This window comes from Plecotus auritus (genome assembly GCF_963455305.1).
Source record: "Plecotus auritus genome assembly, chromosome: 10".
Taxonomy (NCBI): domain Eukaryota; kingdom Metazoa; phylum Chordata; class Mammalia; order Chiroptera; family Vespertilionidae; genus Plecotus; species Plecotus auritus.
The window spans coordinates 24,130,135-24,150,147 of NC_137785.1; the positions used below are offsets into that span (position 1 = coordinate 24,130,135).

The 20,013-nt window shown below is 46.1% G+C and overlaps 1 protein-coding gene across 4 annotated transcripts in view; it reads right to left on the reverse strand.

Moving 5' to 3' along the window:
* ZDHHC7 (zDHHC palmitoyltransferase 7) overlaps positions 1-20,013 on the reverse strand; it is a 36,336-nt gene that overhangs the window by 12,219 nt on the left and 4,104 nt on the right. For all 4 annotated transcript variants that reach the window (XR_013959160.1, XR_013959161.1, XM_080643682.1 and 1 more), the window contains 2 exons: positions 8,983-9,068; positions 4,849-5,180 (listed from right to left, as the gene is read on the reverse strand). Coding sequence is in view for 2 of the 4 variants with exons in the window: in XM_080643682.1 (XP_080499808.1) it covers positions 4,849-5,163 (315 nt within the window). In the remaining 2 variants the exon portion in view is untranslated. The remainder of the gene's footprint in view (positions 1-4,848; positions 5,181-8,982; positions 9,069-20,013) is intronic.

Consider the following 20,013-nt stretch of genomic DNA (forward strand, 5'->3'; position numbering starts at 1 on the left):
GCATCGGGCCTCTAGTTTATAAATAAGAATTTAACATGAAGCAGGGGCTTTGGAGACAGACAAATCTTGTTCGAATCCCAGCTTTGTGTGGGGGTCTCATTTTCGGATGTTGGTCTCATTTACTCCACCTCTCCCAGGGGCTGGAGGGTTAATGAAAGAAAACCTTTGGCAGCACCTGGCGCAGGACCAACGCTCCTCCAAGGGTGCCCTTCATCGGCATTCAGCAAATGTCTGAGAAGGCTGACGTTCATAAAAAGAGGCTGGGCCCTGGTCGGTGTGTGCAGAGTATGGCCTGTGTACCAAAGGGTTGCAGGTTAGATTCCCAGTCAAGGGCATGTGCCTGGGTTTTGGGGTTCACTCCCCACCCCCAGTTGGGGTGTGTGCGGGAGGCAACCAGTTGTTATGTCTCTCACATTGACATTTCTCTCTCTCCCTCCCCTTCACTCTCTGTCTGTATCTCTCCCCCTTCCTCCCTCTCTCTGAAAAAGCAATGGGAAAAATATCCTCTGGTGAGGATTAACAAAAAACAAAAACAAAAAAAGGCTGGGGCTTCAGGACAGCAGGCTCTGGCGAGGGGTAGGTGGCCCCTTTGCAGTCACTCAGTATCCCTTCACAATTTTAAGTTCTCGGTGTTTCCCAACGTTAAGTTTGGTCAAAGTCTCATCTTCCAATACCTGGGCTGTTGCTTTATGATCAGATCTCTGCTCCATCAAAGATCACGGACTGCATCATCCTTCCTGCTCCTCATTCAAAGTACGAAGGACTTTTCTCAAATAACAAACTAAAGCCAATTCTAGCAAAGGCTGACTAGGTCCTATTGGTTTAGCAAAAAGACATGAAGCCGCAGTGGGCTGGCTATCTGCCCTGCCCTGGGGTGGCGTGGTGGTTCTGGCCGAGCCCACACTGGGCCCTGGGATGGTAAAGCCATGCTCTGCAGAGAAAAGAAAGCAAACCCCCCATTGAGAGAACAAGAGTGGACACCTGACCCTGCTGGGCCTCATAATCTCCCTTCAGGAATGTGGATCTGGAACTTAATTCCAATTGCATGCTCTGTGGGGCTACCCTTCTTCACTAGGCGCAGGGAGAGCTGGGATGCTGAGCAAGACAGCATACCCACAGGACAGAGAAAGCCTGTCCGCCCCAGCCCCAGTCTACCTCGCACAGTGTTCACATCCCGGTTCTGCAGCCGGCCAGGCTCTCAGCAGGACTCTTGCCGCTAGGTTCCTCAGTTTTATTTACACTGACCCCCAGTGGGTTCTGTAACTTACCACCAGAATTCTGGTGTGGCCTGGCTGAAACATGACATCCAAATGGACAGAGGACTTAAATGGACACTTCTCCAAAGACATAGGAGTAGCCAAAAGCACATGGAAAGATGCTCAGCATCACTAGTCATTGGGGAGATGCACATCAAAACCACAGTGAAGCACCACTTCATATCCTGAGGCGCCTATGATAAAAGGTGAACAAGACAAGAGGATGCAGAGGAACTGGACCCTCAGGCACTGCTGGTGGGGAGGCAAAATGGGGCAGCTGGTGTGGAAAACAGTCTGGCGGTTCCTCAAAAAGTTCAATGTGGAGTTCCCACATGACCCAGCAATTCCACTCCTAGGTACATACATAAGAAACGAAGCCCAGGTCCACAAAAGCTTGTACGACATTTTCATGGCAGCAGTACCCCAACAGCCCAACGTGAAAACAACCCAAAGGTCCGTCAAGTGACACTGTCTAATAAACAAAACAATGCTCCTCGGCCATAGGAGGATGAGACAGCGGCATACGCTGCAACCTGGACAGACCCTGAACACCTCCTGCTGGGTGAAGGGAGCCAAGCATAGAAGGCCACATATTGTATGATTACAGTTATGATTCCAGAATAGGCAAAGATTGAAAGTAGATTAGTGGCTGCCTAGGGCTGGGGGAATGGGGAACTAGGTAGTGATGGCTATGGGGGCAGGGGTTTTTTGGGGGTGATGAAATGTTTAAAATTGATTGTAGTGATGGATACACAATTCTATGAATGCACTAAAAATCACTGAACTATGCACTTTAAAAGGGTGTGTGGTATATGAATCAAATTCCAATGGAAAAACTGATGTCCATGATTTCAACTCCTCCTCTAGCTTAGTCTGCCTTCCTCTCATGCTTCCATTCAACACCACAGTGATGTATACACCCACCAGGGACAGAAGAGATGTCCCGCATACACCTTCTCCCCATTCACCTCCCCCAGCTCTTGGGACTTCTGGTAAGAGTTCTGGGGCCTTTTCCCAGAGGAGGAGAGGGGTAGGGCCGGGAGCTGCACAGCCAGGAGTGAGAGGCAACTATACTTAACAGGGGAAACAAACACACTCTGACAAGGAGTGTCTGCCTGGTCAGCCCTCCTTCCCCCGAGGCCCTGTCCTGCACACTCACAACTAGGGACCTGTGTGTGGAAGTGGTCCCATCACCAAAATGCTACAAAGGATGGACTCATCCAGCTTTCAATATCCAGGAAGATGGTCCACACTAACAGGGCTTTCCCTACAATGAATATAGAGTAGAAATCGTGAATCTGGGCCCTGGCCCTGTAACTGCCCCCTCTGTGGCCTGGGTACTATTGTGTGGTGTTGGTGCTGTAGTGAGGACAGGGGATGGAGATGCACAGGGGCCAGGAGCAGGTGTGTTCCCAGAGGGAGGTTTTGCTGTGTAAAGGGGAGAAGAGGGGCCTTTAAACCAGCTGTCACCAGCCTTTCGGACCTCATGGACCACCAGTGGTCCACGGACTACCAGTTGGTGACTGCTGCTTTAAACATCTCTGAGGGACATCAGATTCGGTGATGGTGAAAGACCCCACAATCAGGTGAAGCTATAAAACCGTGGGCAGACTTAGCTTCCAAGTTGTCACCTAAGTGCTGCTCCCAGCTGCTCACTGGTTGGGCCTATGACACTGTCCGAGGCCCAAGACCTCCAATGGGCAAACAGGTAACAGAGTGAATAATCTAGGGCAGTGGTCGGCAAACTGCGGCTCATGAACCACATGCGGCTCGCGAGCCACGGTTTGCCGCTCTGTTGACTAATGAGTTTGCCGACCACTGCCTTAGGGAAAAACACTTAAAAAACATTTTAATAATGTACTAATGTCTTTAACCTGAAGTCAAAACTTCTGGGTAAGGGTAATGCCTTACAGCAGTGGTCGGCAAACTCATTAGTCAAACAGAGCCGCAAACCGCGGCTCGCGAGTTCAGTTTGAAGACCAGAGCCTTCAAGACATCAGGAAGTACTTCTCACACTCACTCCTGATATAACCGGTCACACTCACACCTGATATAACTGGTAATCAATGAGTTCTCCCTCTCTGCTTCATAGCGCAGCTGAATCTTGACCTTTTACCAGCTAGAACAGTGGTCGGCAAACTGTGGCTCGTGAGCCACATGCGGCTCTTTGGCCCCTTGAGTGTGGCTCTTCCACAAAATATCACATGTGGGCGCGCACGTACAGTGCGATTGAAACTTCGTGTCCCATGCGCAAAAGTTGGTTTTCGGCTCTCAAAAGAAATTTCAATCGTTGTACTGTTGATATTTGGCTCTGTTGACTAATGAGTTTGCTGACCACTGAGCTAGAATGAGACGTTTACTTCTCATTTTAGTAAGTCAACGTGTCAACCACATTCTGTGGACTGATCAATATTGGTTTATTCTCAGACAAAGGCCTAATCTTATGTATAAAAAAGTTTTATAACAAAACATTAACTTCTTGGTACCTTTTAAGAGAAAGCTTACCAACAGACATGAGCCCAGTAGACTTGAATGTACAAATCAGGAGGCCCTGTACTAGTGGCTTAAAACCACTCTTTTAATGCTGTGGTGGAAAGAACCTCTTCAAACTGAACTCCACACCGACCACAAAACCTAGCTGTGACACCTGCAGCAGTTCCGCTGGTGGGAGAACTCTGCCCTGGGCTGCAGGCTGCCTCCCACGAAGAGCCTCCTCTGGACTCTGGGGTGAGCCTGGGAGCCAGTCTGGAGGTGACTCTGGGCTGAACTTCGAGGATCACTACCACTTTGCCTAACCAGAGGACGCCTCAAAATCTCAGGTTAGCAGCCTTATGCCCAGCATGGAGGTTCTGAGTCCAGGGCCTTCAAGACATCAGGAAGTAAGGGCAGTTCAATGTGTGAGAGCTGGCCCATCTTTAGTGTCAGGGAAACTGCTCCAAAGATAAGCCCAATACACCGCCCTTGTTCTCACACACCAGTGCCAGCTCTCTCACTGCACTGAACCTGATCTCTTTTTAGCAACCGCTTCCTCCAAGGTCACACTCACACCTGATATAACCGGTAATCAATGAGTTCTCCCTCTCTGCTTCGTAGCGCGGCTGAATCTTGACCTTTTACCAGCTAGAATGAGACGTTTACTTCTCATTTTAGCTGAGACTTAAAAACAAGAGAATTACAAAGCTAGCAAAACTTAGAGGTAATAGCTACCCTTTAGCCCAAAGAAGTTAAATTAGTTGCTTATGGTCAAAGGCAATTGAAAAGGTTAGCACAGTGGTATAATCCAGATCCCGGATCTCTCAGTTTTCAGTCCATTCCTCAGAGAAATGAAATATTTAAACTAGGAGGGATTTTAGAAATTATTTAGTACAATCTCTTCATTTGAATAAACAGCCAGTGGGAATATTTTTCATTGACATACCGTGATACCATTTCTGTTTAAGCGATGCTTCTTCTCCAGTAAAAAATGCTACAAGCCTATTTCTAGGAATTAATGAAAACCTGAGGTTACAGGAGCAACAGGCCGTCTGCTGCACGGCCCATGTAGCGATAGACCAGACACATGAGAAAATCCAGCTCAACAGCGAGTACTCACAGGGTCGGTGAGCATGGTTCTCAGGTGAGATGACAGGGCAAGCACCGCTAAGCAGTTAAAAATGACTCCGTTGACCACGGAGTACCAGAAGTCTTTGGAAGGCAGCAGCATGACAAATGTCACCACAAAGTCTGCATAGACGACCAGAAGCCACGTCATGACAGCGCAGATCATGCCACAGCCGTCATGGATGAACCAGACCCTGTCTGCCGCGTCAGCCTCAGAGGAAGAGGAGGACGAAGAGTCATAATTGTCGTTTTCGGTCAGGAGAGGATGGTGTTCGACATCTCGGAGCCGGTGTCCTGATGACGGCATGATTTCCCCGATGCACCCTAGAGGGGGATTGGACACAGAGCTGATGAGGCTCTTGGGGAGCACACGTAGGGCTAGCCACTGCCACAGATGGACAAAGATCATGAAAAGAACAAATCCAATGCAGAATCACAGCACCCAAGTCCCAAAGCCCCAGTGGACACGAGACTTGTACCACAGCTGCCATCCACTGTCCACACCATAGTGCTTACCTGGGTTTTCTCAATGTGATTCTCAGTTTACTTTCATTCCTCCCTCGTCTTAACTCTGTTTTGGAGGCAAGCTCCCATCTTTATCTCTATCTTCTTCAACTCTATACTGTTTCTAGAATGCCCTTCCTCTCTATTTTAATCTTTTAAAGTTTCCTTCACTTATTAATCCATTCTTTTGACACCTTTCCTATATTTCCTACAGTCCCTGATACCTGAGAACATACAGGATCCAACAAAAGGAAAGAGGAACTTGCATTTTTCCTAGCAACTTGTTTAAACATATGACCTTCTCTTATCAGTGTTTGGTATAAGAGTAGTGATACTCGTGATAAAGACAAGGGAAATAAAGAGTCAGAGTTCATTTGGCTTTAGTGTTCATTCAAGGGACAGAAAATCACTGACAGCCTTTTAGCAAATGACACAAGTGCTTTCTCAGCACAGGCGCACTGCTCATCTTTCAGACAAGCACAGAGCGAGGGCCTCTCCCCTCTGTGAAGGAGCGGAGTAGTGAGAATGGGTGCTCTTGGAAACAAGTCTGCTACAAGTGATTACCAGCAGTCTTTGAATCTGGGTATTTCGATATACTAGTATACACACACACACACACACACACATCCTATCCTATATAATAAAACCCTAATATGCAAATCGACCAAACAGCGGAACGACCGGTCGCTATGATGCACACTGACCACCAGGGGACAGATCCTCAATGCAGGAGCTGCCCCCTGGTGGTCAGTGGGCTCCCACAGGGGGAGCACCACTCAGCCAGAAGCAGGACTCACGGCTGGCGAGTGCAGTGGTGGTGGTGGGAGCCTCTGCCGCCTCCACTGCAGGCAGGCAGTAAGGAGCAAGGGGTCCCAGACTGCGAGAGGGATGTCCGGCAGGCAGACATCCTCCGAGGGGTCCAGGACTGCGAGAGGGCGCAGGCCAGGCTGAGGGACCCCCTCCAGTGCACGAAATTTCGTGCACCAGGCCTCTAGTGTATATATATATTTACTTGAGAGAGGAAGGAAGAGGGAGAGATAGAAACACCAATAATGAGAGAGAATCATTGATTGGCTGCCTCCTGTATGCCCTCTACTGGGGATCAAGCCCGCAACCTGGGCATGTGCCCTGACTGAGAATTGAACTGTGACCTCCTGGTTCCTAGTTAGATGCTCAACTACTAAGCAACAATGGCCGGGTCATTTTTTTGTTTGTTTTTGTTTTTTCCTTAAATGCAACTGGAGCATAGTAATTATGAAAACATTTAATGAATGAATGAACTTGCAGATGAGAGTTCATTCTGCAAATATTTTTAAAATTCCCCCTTTATATAAAAACATGGACTGGCATAAGAGAGAAATAAAAATGTTCCCCGTGGACAGTAAAATAACACCTGCTCTTAGATCAGCAAAAATATCTTTAAAATTTTGTTAAGTAAAATAGAAGAAACTAAAAGATAAGAATTGGGCAGACCTTAGCCAGCCATTCTCTCAGTCAGGGAGCATGACTGAATGTTGACATCACCCAGATTTGCCTGCCCACCTTCCCTGCTAACACCTCTGCTGAGTCCATTCCTCTATGTCATCCCACACCCTGTAGGGCCCAACATTTCTCTCTTCCAAGCAAGGCATCCTGAAAAGACAACTCTCCTTCCTCTGAGGAGCATTTTGAAAGGTCTGTGAATATCAGACATGAGTATCTGGAGAAGAGGTGCAAACTGGTTCTGCCTACCCCACTCTTAACGCCTGACTCTACCAGAGGGCTGACACTATCCGGAAGCTTCTCTACCAGCCTAGAATCCTCAGGGCACGCTCATCAGTTCCACCTGCAGTGCATGGACCCCTTCCACCACAAGAGCTGCTGTCTTCCCTCCCTGTCGGCCTGGATGGAGGGTCTGGTCCTCTCTCCCTGTGCTGCCTGTGGTGCCTGTGTACTGTTGGCAAGTGCATGTTTGTTTACAGGCAGATCAACAACAAGAAACTTGTACCTCTCAGATGCGATTATTTCTTAGTGATTTCCATAAGTTTCTAACTGAATCATAACTGTGCATCAAGACCTTACGCTGAAAAATTCCTCCAACAGAACCCCTCTGCTTTACAGTGACTCCTCCAGTAGAACGCTTTCTATGAGAAACGATGCTTGTTTGCTGGGCAGTAAGATAAAGAGCTGCACAGCCACATGTCCAGAGACAGACTAGCCTTTTGTCAGCACAATGTTTGTGCAGTGTGAGCTCCCCCCAGAAATCAGGACCTTGAAGGGCTTCTAAAGGCACACATGCTGACCAGCTGAGCCAATCCAACCTAACCTTCCGGTGGAGGCACTGGTGCGAATGGCCAGAGTGTGGGACGCAGCCAGTGGTCCTACGGCCTCGGCTGGGGGTGCAGATGGCAGGAAGAGTAACCACAAGGACACCAGCCATTGGCATGGCAGGACATTCCTGGAAGTGCATAATAGAATGCTGGTGCATAATGCTCATGTGCTTTAGAGCCAAAGTTGTTAAATCCACTAGAAGACAAAGGGAAAAATAATCTGATAGCCAGAAGTGACTTTCTTTTCAAGAATGTAAGCAATGGACACAACAAGGTTAAGCTGGATGTGTTCAGTTATCTCTCATCAACTGCACGAGCATTCTGCTGAGTCACTGTGTCCACTTCACTAATGCAGCAGGAAGGGAAGGGAGGAAATGAAGAAACAATTCCTTTACATTGAACTAATCTAAAAATACTGGGAGCATGAGAGCAATGGTACAGTGATTCTCGATGCAAAACTAAAATATACACACTCATTACAATAGGGCTGCAATCTTATTCTACCCTAGACACTAAAATTGCTATTGATTTAATACTCCTGAAGACCATTTTTGGGAGAAACTTGAAAGCACTATGCATTGACTGATGGTCAAGAAGATGTTGTATCATCGTTTTCCAACTTAATGGGATTTTTGTCTATACTCCTGAAGCTAAGCTGCTGGTCCTTATCTATAATAATAAAAGCATAATATGTTAATTAGACTGGACAGTCAAACGACCTTCCAGACGTCATTCCTGATGAAGCTGTGGCGGCGGGGGCCGAGGCAGAGGCGGTTAGGGGCAATCAGGCAGAGTGGTTAGGGATGATCAGGCAGGCAGGCAGGTGAGCAGTTAGGAGCCAGTGGTCCTGGATTGTGCGAGGGATGTCCCAGATTGCGAGAGGGTGCAGGCCGGGCTGAGGGACTCCCCGCCCCCCCGCACCGTGCACGAATTTCGTGCACCTGGCCTCTAGTGCTAAATAAAGCTAGTTTCACAGAACACAAAAACTACACTGAAGACCTCCATTATTTAAGGGGACAACCGTACAAGCAAAAACATTCCATTCCATTTATACTGAGCATTCACCTCACCTTGTGAAACTTGCTAATAACTTAACAGTCACTTTCTGGATGCCCTGCCCCACCCCTATGATATGCTCTCCTTCTGGGACAGGTGGTAAGCAAACCAAGGACAACAGGTGAAGAGAAATATTTCCTTATCACCATTAACCTTTTGTGTGGCCTGTATGGCCTTTTCCATGGACGCAGTCACTAGTGTCAGCTGTCAGAAAGGCAATAGTGATTAGACACCTGAATAAAGAACCACATGCTTACCTCACAAATTACTTTGAAACATTATTTGAACATTTTGCGCCTTTTCTTCAGGATCTGAAGGTACATACTGTCCTATGTGATAGGATCTGAAAGAAAAAAAAATTGATTAGAAAAGTTAGTTATTTTATGACAGAAGAGCATACAGTATTTCCTAGGGTATGATTAATTTTTGGAGCATACATAACCAACATAACATTTTACACATAAAGTGCTATTATTGAGAACAATCCTTAACTATGAATCTTACTCTAAATTTTCACTACTAGTAAATTGATTCCCAATCCTGAAAATTACATATTTTAAGTCTGTCCATTTTCCCTCTTGCTATTTTAGCCTCAGTGTTGCATACAAATATTTTAAGCTGAGACCAAATCTGCCTAGCCTGCATCCCGACAGTCAACATTTGTTTTATCAGCCACAGCAAAGGGATTACAGAAAAGAGCGGCAGAATGAGACCAGGGCGTAAGAAGTGCCGGATAGAAGGAGCAAGTCACGTGAAGGACCATGGTGCACGTGAGTGAGGACCACCCTCTGAATAAAGAAGCTCCCAGTTCATATCTCCCACTTGGCTCACTGGCAGGTGAGCGAGTAGACAGTTTCTCTAGAAGCATTCGTGTAGCCCAGTGGTCGGCAAACCACGGCTCGCAAGCCACATGCGGCTCGCGAGCCGTGGTTTGCCGCTCTGTTGACTAATGAGTTTGCCGACCACTGGTGTAGCCCAAGAGAAAAGGCCTGGAGAGACCAAGATGCAGGGGTCAGATACCAACGAAGAGGTCAGATTCACTGCCACATTTCCCTAAGACAAAGGCACCAGAGGACATCCTACCATGGCTCCAAGGTCTCGGCCCAGCTCATTCTTGAATATGAACGAACAGCCAACAGGCAGGTGTTTTGAAGAAAACCCAAAACAGGTCTCAATAAAGACTGAGCCCCAAAAAGAAACAAGGGGAGAAAAAGAATTCAGAGCAGGCATGACATACAGAGAAGAAAACGTAAGAAGAAATAAGAAACTGTATCTGTGAAACAAAAAGAGGAACATTATGAGGACTTCCTAGTTACTGAATAATAAAAATATGACAGTAGAATTTTGAAATCTCCAAAGTAGGATTGGACAGAGAAAGGGGAAATCTCCCAGAAAGGAGAACTAAAGGACAAAGAGAAGGACCTTAGAGGAAAAAATAAGATTAGAGGACCAGTCCGGGAGCCCATCTTCCAAACAGCAGGAGGTCGGCAGGGCAGCCTCCAAACCTCCTCCTGCAGCACAGCTCACAGCTGGCTTCCATTCTGCTGCCTGGCCGTGCGCCTTACGGCCTGTCCATTCTGTTTTTATCCAATATTGTATTTTTCTGCTTAAACCCTCAGTTGGTGTCTTTTCTTTTTTAAATTAAGTTTATTATGGTACACTGGTTAATAATTATATAGGTTTCAGGAGTACAGTTCTAGAATACATCATCTGTGTATTGCATTGTGTGCTCACCACCCAAAGCCTAGTCCCCCTCAGTCACCACATATTTGACCCCCTATACCCTCTTCATCTTTCCCCACCCCCTTTCCCATCTGGTAACCGCCATACTATTGTCTGTGAATTTGTTTGTTCCTTTAGTGCTTTTTATTTTATATCCCACATGTAAGTGAAATCATATTGTTGTTTGCATGATATTCTCACAATCCATCCATGCTGTCACAAATGGGAGTATTTCATCTTTCTATAGCTGAGTAGTATTCCTTTGTGTATATGTATCACATCTTCTTTAGCCAATCATCTGTCAAAGGACACTTGGCTTGTTTCTATGTCTTGGCCACTGTGAATAATGATAGGGGTACATGTATTTTTACAAGTAATTGTTTTCAAGTTTTTCAGGTAGATACCCTGAAGGACTGCTAGGTCATATGGTAGTTCTGCTCTTAATTTTCTGAGAAACCGCCACACTGTTTTCCATAGTGGCTGTACTGCCACCAGCAGTGTGCAAGGGTTCCCTCTTCTTCACATCCTCTCCAGCACTTGTTATTACTTGTCTCATTGATGATAGCCATTCTAACAGTGTGAGGTGGTATCTTGTGGTTTTGATGTGCATTTCCCTTATAGCTGGTGAAGTTTTCATAAATATTTTGGCCACCTCTATGTCTTCTTGGGAAAAGTGTCTGTTCTGGTCCTCTGCCCATTTTTTAACGGGAAATAATCTAATTAAAATATGGTGGTGTTTTCTAAAACCAAGACGCCTGACTTGGGACACTGGGACGCTGGTGTGGCAGAGGGTGAAGGAATAGGGGTCTAGGAGAGATTAAGAGGCCTGGAGGGCCCTGGCTGGTATGCTAAGTGGTTAGAGCAGCGGTCGCCAACCAATCGTCCGCAGACCACTGGTGGCCCGTGAGGTCCAAAAGGTTGGCGACCGCTGGGTTAGAGCATTGACCCACACACCGAAGGGTGGTCCCTGGCCCCAGTTGGGGCAATGCGGGAGGTAACCAATCGATGTCTCTTTCACCTCTCTCTCTCTTTCTCTCTCTCCCCCCCCCTTCCCGTATCTCCCTTCCTCCTTCCCTCCTTCCACTCTCTCTAAAATTCAATGGGAAAAATATCCTCAGGTGAGGATTAAAAAGAAAAAAAGTAAAAATTTAAAAAGAAAAAGCAAGAGGCATTGAGGGTATGTTTCCTTAGTCCCTGCCACGAAACAGATTCTGGTGTTCCAGTACCCAAAGGCTGCTCAGTGCTTCCTCTCAGGTTTGCCGCACCCCGACCTGGGCCAGGCTCTGCACAGCCTCCCCGCCCACTCCATCCACTGCAACTCTCCTCAGGACTTGGTTCACCCTCTGCACCTACCTGTACACACCCTCCTGCCCGGCCCTCAACACCACCCTAACGTATTTCTGGCTCCAAGTCCCTTATGAACTTGTTAATGACAAATGTGGCCATAAATGCCAAGCTGCTTAAACTAATGGTGACTTTTAAAATATGGTATTTGTATATAGTAACTTTATTAAAATACCTAAGCAACAGCCAACAACTTTAAGGTTATTCAGGAGTCAAGACCCCTCTTAGATTTACTTTTAACTGTATCTTCAGTTAAGTTTCTTAATCTCTTCCCCTCACTATTTTCTTTGGCTATAAACAAGATGTATATTTCTCATAAACAAACTAAAAACAACTAAGTAAACAAAAGATATCAGTTTTCTTTGGTGATCAGTTACTACAAAAAAGAATTAAGTTACAAATTACTTCACTAAGGCAATGAAAAGAAAATCTACCCCAGAGCTTGGTATTCATGTTTATATTAATATGCTGTTGGAATTATCATTGTTTTACTATTCATATTCTCACTGATGACCTATATAAAACACAGAAATAAGCAAGTCTCTGCTTCAGACACAGAAACAGCATAAGAAGCTTACGCCAGCTGTGAGAGAGCCACTTAATTCAAACATGGGGACAGGGAGGGGCAAGCACCATACTCTATGCAAGCCCCACTTCCCATGAGCAACCAAGGACAGGAGCTTGGCCCACTGGAGCTCACAAACTAGCAGAGGTGGCAGGCAGCCTTGTAAATAATGTGCTAAGTGTTATCCCCAAATTAGGAGCAAAGTGTGAAAGGAGAGATGACAAAGACCAATTCTGTCTGCAGGAACCAGAGCAAGTGTCAATAAAGAAGACAGCAGGGTGGGCCCTGATGAACAAGCAAGATGTCACAGGAGGAGAGAGTAGTGTGAAAAGGCGCAGGGGGCAGAGTGCAGGGGAGAGGAAAGGGAAATGTGACCTAAGGATGGACTGGGGTCCAAAACAACGCTCTTTGATGCCCAGCTAAAGAGTCTGGATTCTGCACTTCATTCTGCTAGAATGGGAGGCACCAGAATTCAGGTAAGGAGACAGATGTTTTTAAAAGATAACTGACGAGCAAGTGAGACTAGGATGGAAGGAACAAGGCAACCAGGAGGCTGTGACCCAGAGCAGATGATGGAGGCCAGGGCCAAGAGGAAGGCAGGCCCTGAAGGGGCTGAGAGGCAGTTCCAGCGAGAAAAAGCATAGCCACCAACGCAGAATGGACGGGGCACAGTGTGAGGAAATAAAGGCACTCAGACATATTACTGCCCTGGCTGAACTTCTCATGGAACATGGGAGCTGTAGACTCAGGGAGAGTGCTGCGACTGGGGCACAAGGAATAAACCAGCAGAGCTGACCAGCTGCCAATTAATAGCTGATCTTCTCCAGCCCCAACCTAGAGATATGGAATGAGAGACCCAGCACAGAGGCCCTGGGGTGAAGAGGTGAAGTGGGACCGGATGCTCTCATCCAAGAGGCCACAGAAGTGTGAGGCTGAAACCCTGGGGAGCACAGACAGGAAAGGGTGAGGAACAGCCAGGAAGGAGGCCAGGAAGGAAGTTAAGGGCAGGAAGGAAGGTGGGAGCAGTCAACAAGGGGGGTCCAGGAGATGCCAGGCGGATTCAGCTTCAGGAGTGCCAAGAGCTGCCCTAGTCAGTGTGGCTCAGTTGGAGCGTCGCCCCATACACCAAAAGGATGTGGTTTGATTCAGGTCAGGGCACATACCTAGGTTTTGGGTTCGACCCCCCCAATTGGGGCACTTGTGGGAGGCCAATGTTTCTCTCTACCCTCCTCCCCCAATCTCTCTCTCCTCTCCATCTCTCTCTCCTCTCCCTTTCTCTCTCTCTCTCAAATCAATAAACATATCTTCAGGTGAAGATTAAAAAAAGAAGAAGAAGTAGTGCCAAGAGCTTGGAGACAGGGTGGTGAGATAATTAAAGAAGCCAAAAAAAAATTTTTTTAATGTGGTTAAGTAAAGGACATAGATAGCTAGAAGGAAAAGTGGGGGGAAATTTTTTTTTTTTTAATTTCCTCTCACTTAAAGCTACAACTGTCTTCAAGAAATATTTGGTCTCATCATTTTACAGATGACCACCATGGTCCCACAAGATTTAAGTACCCACCCAAAGTCACAGTTAGCCTCTGGGACTTCATGAGAGATCCACCATGCATCTCAGTCTGACCATGCCACACTTTTAAAAAGCCCAGGACAGCCCCAAAAGTGACTGAACGCAGCCCTGGCTGGTGTGGCTCGGTTGGCTGGAGCATCACTGCATACACCAAACGGTGGTGGATTCGATTCCCGGTCAGGGCACGTACCCAGGGGGCATGTTCAATCCCTGGTGGGGGCATGTACCAGAAGCAGCCTTATCAATGTTTTTCTCTCTCTCTCTTAAAAATCAATTTAAAAAAAAGAGAGAGAGCTAATGTTTACAAAAAGTGATTGACTATAAAGAGAATAAAGAGTATATGCCTAGGTCAGTGGTCGGCAAACTCATTAATCAACAGAGTGGCAAACCGCAGCTCGTGAGCCGTGGTTTACAGACTACTGGCCTAGGTAAACCAATTAGACTGTCAGACTAAGAGAATATAAGCTAAGAGATCCAGCCATGCTTGTTCCGGTTTCTTTTTTATTTCTAATTTATACTTATTTGAACGTGTCCTACAACTACAAAAGCAATGTAGGCTCACTTTTATCTGTTTTTAAAGAATGAGGGTCCAGTCCTGGCCCGGTGGCTCAGTTGGTTGGAGAGTCATTCCACACACCAAAGATTGCAGGTTCGATTCTAGTCAGGGCACATACCTAGGTTGTGGGTTTGATCCCCAGTCGGGATACATGCGGAGGCACCCAACCAATGTTTCTCTCTATTCCTCTCCCCCTTCCTCTCTCTCTAAAAATCAATAAAAACATATCCTGGGGTGAGGATTAAAACTAAAAAAAGAATGAGGGCCCAAGTGTGCAGACTCAGGGAGGTGACAGCTGACAGAGAATGACTCTTCTTCCTTAGACTGGAGGAAGATGGGAGACTATGGACAAGACGGACCAAAGCTAAAGAGGGTCACACTCCATAGCACTGTTTTCTGTGCAAAGAAGAGCTACTGAGCCTGGGGAAAGGAGGCTGGGGGAGGGCAGCCAAAAGAAGGGCTGAAACACAACACGGGCGCAGACAGTGCTGATAACGGCCAGTTTCTAATAAGGTGATAAGAACGGCGAGCCCTTTTATCCAAAAGCCTGACCCAGCACTGCAAAGGCTTACAGGGGATGGAGATTAACAAAGGTGACAGAAAACCAGGGTATCAGAGGCAAGACTTGGGCTAGAAAACCAGAGTGAGGATGACGGGTGAGGCCTGAGAAACCAGGAGACAGAAGACCTCAAGGAACTGCAAGTCCTGGTGAGACTGAGAACCAGGTTTGGAGAAAGTGACACGAGCAAGAGCCCGGGGTAACTGAGGCTGGGGGACTTTTGTTTGTTTGTTTTAAATATGTTTTTAGTGATTTCAGAGAGGAAGGGAGAGGGAGAGAGAGAAAGAAACATCAATGAGAGAGAATCATTGATCAGCTGCCTCCTGCACGCCCTTTAAGAACTCAGAGAAGGTGCCATTTGGATAAGGATGATATCTCAAACTAGAGGCCCGGTGCATGAAATCCGTGCACGTGGACAGGGGGTGGGATGACCCTCAGCTGGGCCTGCGCCCTCTCACAATCTGGGAAACTTTGAATAGGGTCCCTAGGCCTGGCCGGCGATCAGGCCCTATCAGGGCTTTCCTTACCCCACTTCTGGCAGCTGGCCCCGCCCCTGCCGCTGCCACTGCTTGCCATCTGTGCAGCGCTGTCCCCCCACCCCCGCCACCAATCACCTCCCTCTGTGGTGACAGGCATGGGGTGTGATCACTTGGCTGGCCTGGGCCTCCCTCTTTGGGGCAATCGATTGCGGGGCGATCATGGGGCGATGGTGGGGCCCCCTGACCAATTGCATCACACCCGCCTTGGCTGGTTTGGTGCCAGTGCATGTCATAGCGTGGTTGTCCAGATGGTCGTTCAGCTGTTCGGTCAATTTGCATATTATACTTTTATTATTATAGATATGGCCATGCAAACAGGTTGATAAACAGAAGGGGAGTGAAGGGAGGATGCCAAGCACTTATGTCCCAGGTATGTCACCAACCTGAAGGATAAGTGAACCAGGATAGGGCCTGAGTTAGGGTGGGGTTCGCTAAAGAGAAAGCCAGAACCCTCACTGAATTTGGTACAAGTACTGAGCATTCAGTTAATCTCCCAGTGTATTTACTGTATGTTCTTAAATGTACTTTCCATCAATTTACAATCATGAAAGATTTAGTTTGTGCTTTCAAACCCTACCAATAATGTATACCATGTGAAAACACTATTTTCTTCTTAAATTACTGAAGCTGAAGAACAGAATATTAACCTCTAAGGAAAAACCCAACACAGTAATAAGCTAACCAAAGCCAAGTCTCATTATCCTTACTGTGAACAGTAAAAGTATATAATATAATCTTCCTAGCAAGGTCTTTTACACTAAAGTACTTAATCACACAAAACAGCACTCAGATACTACATACCAAAAAGATGGAAACACACCAGCAAAAGCCATGGGACTAGGAGAGGAAAGTCAATCTCATGAATGGAGGGTGGGGCTGGGAGTAGAGAGTGGGGGAGGGTGGAGACAACTCTTGAGTTTTTCTCCTCTCACCAGCCACACTTCTATCACTTACGAGGTCCTTCTCCTGCATAGATACCCAAATGTTGGGAGTGCCCATGCTCAGTCCCGGGTTTTCCCCTTTATGTATATGCTTTCCAAATGGTCTCACAGGATCTTAGCCCCATTTAGTTAAAAAATATGTATATCCAAAAAAAAAATGTATATCTGAGAAACTTCAAAACTAATAATGCATCGCTGAGTATATCCAACTAACTCCTCAACAATGCCACTGTAGGAAGGTCAAAGCAGAAACACACACCCCCCCACATACACCAAACTGTTATGACCCACTCTTCCCACCTTAATAAAGGGCACCACCATCTAGTGGCCAAGGTCAAAACACAGGACTCACCTTTTATTTAACTCTTTCCCCCACCTCCACATCTATCCAAAGCAAGTCCTATGGATTCCACCTCCAACAGCAACCCAAATCTGACCCTCTCTTCCACTTCCCCACCTAACCAGATCAAGGCATCTGAGCCCTCACCTGGACTCCTAATCAGTGCTGTTTTACACTCACTGCCTCCACTCACCCACCATCCATTTCCCCATCCAGCACCAGCATACGTCTTTACTGAGAAATCAGATGGAGCCAATCCCTCACTTAAAACCATCCCACGCCTGCCTCTGCAGTTAGAACACAAGCCAAAGGCCTCCCATGGCCTATAAAATCCTACCCATTCTGTAGCCTGCTGACCTCACCTCTTACCCTCTCCCCTTGCTGGCTGTCTTGTTCCTTTGTCAGACACCTCAACAAAATATTCCTTGTAATATCCCCAGACCACCACTCGCTCAATACACATGCCGCAAATATTTGTTGCATGAATGAGTGAGAGAATCAGGGAGCATGCTTGAGGAAGACAAGAAAAAGTAGAAATGAAGCCCATGGGAACATAAAAGAAATATGAAAGAGGATCAAAATGGGAGATCCAGCATGGGGGGTGGGGTCAGAAGGTCGGGGAGCCTTGGAGAAAAGAGTAGGAGAGAAATGTGGAAGGATTAGGGGAGAGAGGGGGAAGGGGAAGAAGAGAGAAACCCACACTAGTAGGGGGTTTTTTGGGGAAGTATCAATTTGAGGTGTGTCCCCTGGAGCACCTAGGCTGGATAAGGCATCTCAAAGGCATGTTCACACAACAGGAAAGGTTTCACTTTGTCCCTGTTCTAGAGCCACAGCCTGACTCAATGTCAAATGGAGCAGCAATTTTTAAAAATCCCAACATGGTAAGTAAACCCTCAAGAATTCTAAATCCAGAAATAAAAAGCGCCCCAGAGTTCTAAACTCTTTAAATGTCCTGTCCCAGGGAACAACTGAACCTGAGTGATGCTTATGAATCCCAACCTCCTTCTGTATTTTCCGAACTAGGGCTTCCTTATTTAATATGAAGTGAATTTTTAGAACATCAGATTCACCCAAATCCTAAGTACAAGGAACATTTAGCTCTCAGTTGCAAGTTAATAACAATGTAAAACATAGAAGGTGAAAGGAAAGGCCAATTACTGAATATCCACTGTATGTCAGGAGCTTTATCCACATTATCACACTCCTGCCACTACCCTAAAAGCTGGACGATATTATTAGCATTTTAGGGATGAGGAAATTGAGCCTTAGAGCTGAAGTAACGTGCCCAAGTTCACAGCCAGAAAAGGGTGGAGTCGGGACTGTGTTGACTTCAAAGCCCATATTCTTCCATTAAAATACACTGCCTCCCAGAGCACTTGGTTTTAGAAAATGTATTCTGTAATGGATAAATTGAATTTGGGAAATAAGGAACTCTAAGAATTCAAAACATTTCAACAAAGAAATGATACTGTAAAAGCCTGTCTCAAGGGAAACTGGACGCTTCTCTATTCTGCCTGCCCCCTACTTACTGAGCGTTGCAAATGAACTGCACCCTTTCCCAGAAAGAAACAAACCACCAGCTTAACACAAGGCTGCCCTCTCCTTCCATTTACTGATGACACGCCTCACACAGCCAGTATTTGTTAGGTACCTTTTAACCTCTAGGCACACACTCCTTCTCTCCTCACCTTTGCCACAACCCAAGTTTGGGCATGCTCACCTCTGCCTGTACAGTGCAGAATCCTAACCTCAGAGGGGTTCTAGGTGCCAACCACCCTCTGGCTGCAGGAGTCCTCATCAAAATCACAGCCTGGGTTACAAAATCAGTCTGGTCACAAACCTTGGGACCATGGCATTCAGGGCCCCACTGAATCTGCTCCCCCTACCTTTCCAGGCTCAGTCTTCACCACTCTTCCACACAGGCTCGTTCAGGCTCCCCTTGCCACATGCCCTTTCACAGCTCTGTGCTTTTGCTCCTGCGGTTTCCTCCAAGAGAAGACTCTCACTCGCTTCCTAGCCAAATTATTCATTAATCTAACATTTACCAAGCACCCACTTCAGGCAAGGCACTGTAAGATAACACAAGTGTTTTCAAAACTAAAGGGTGCTGTGCCAATATAAGGCATTCTCTTGGCCCCATAAGGAGTCTGGATTTTATAAGACAATTAGCAGGATTCTACTGAAGGCTTTTCAAGATGGAATGAAGCATAAGCAAGGCTAAGATTAGTAAGACAAGAACATGTTTGTAGAAAGAAGCAAAGAAGTCAATGAAAGAAAATCAAAGAGGCAAGTGAGTAAATGACTAAGTGCTTATCCCGTAACAGGCAGACCAAAGAACAGATACAAGTTGACATTGGGAAAGAGGGAATATCTCTTCTTCAGAGGTGAGGGGACACAAAAGACTGATGAGTGTTCAGGCATTTTACCTAGAAAGGATTCAAAGTTGAGAGACTCTCCCAGTGGCCTTTGTCTCCTCCATGATCTAGAAGACAATCATTTGTCAATGGTTAAAATATATATACTTGGTGTACCAGCTAATAATGCGGATTTTTTTCAATATATGGAGTTACACATATGTTGATATATATATGCGATTTGATATGTATGCTATTTTATTGTATTGACAACAAGCTTCAAAACTTCATATGTCAAATTTTCTGAAGGTGTTAACATCATAGATATTTTTACACTTAAAAAGGTCGAATTTCGTGCCAAAAAAAAGAGCATCTGCGGGAAGTTTTAATTCATTACTTTATTTTGAAGAAAAGTGCTGCTAAATACTTTGGGAAGCTTATAGTGAACATGCTCCATCTCAAAATACTTGTGAATGCTGGTTTAAATGCTTTAAAAGTGATGATTTCGATGTGAAAGACAAAGAACGTCCAGGTCAACCGAAAAAGTTTGAAGACCAACAATTACAAGCATTATTGAGTGAAGATGCATGTCAAACTCAAAAACAACTTGCAGAAAGATTAAACATTGCTCAGCAAATAATTTCCGATCGTTTACAAGCAAAGGGAAAGATTTTAAAGGAAGGAAAATGGGTGCCACATCAACTGAACGAAAGACAAATGGAAAACCAGAAAGTCATCAGTAAAATGTTGCTTCAACGGCACGAAATAAAGTCTTTTTTGCATCGAACTGTGACTGGCAAT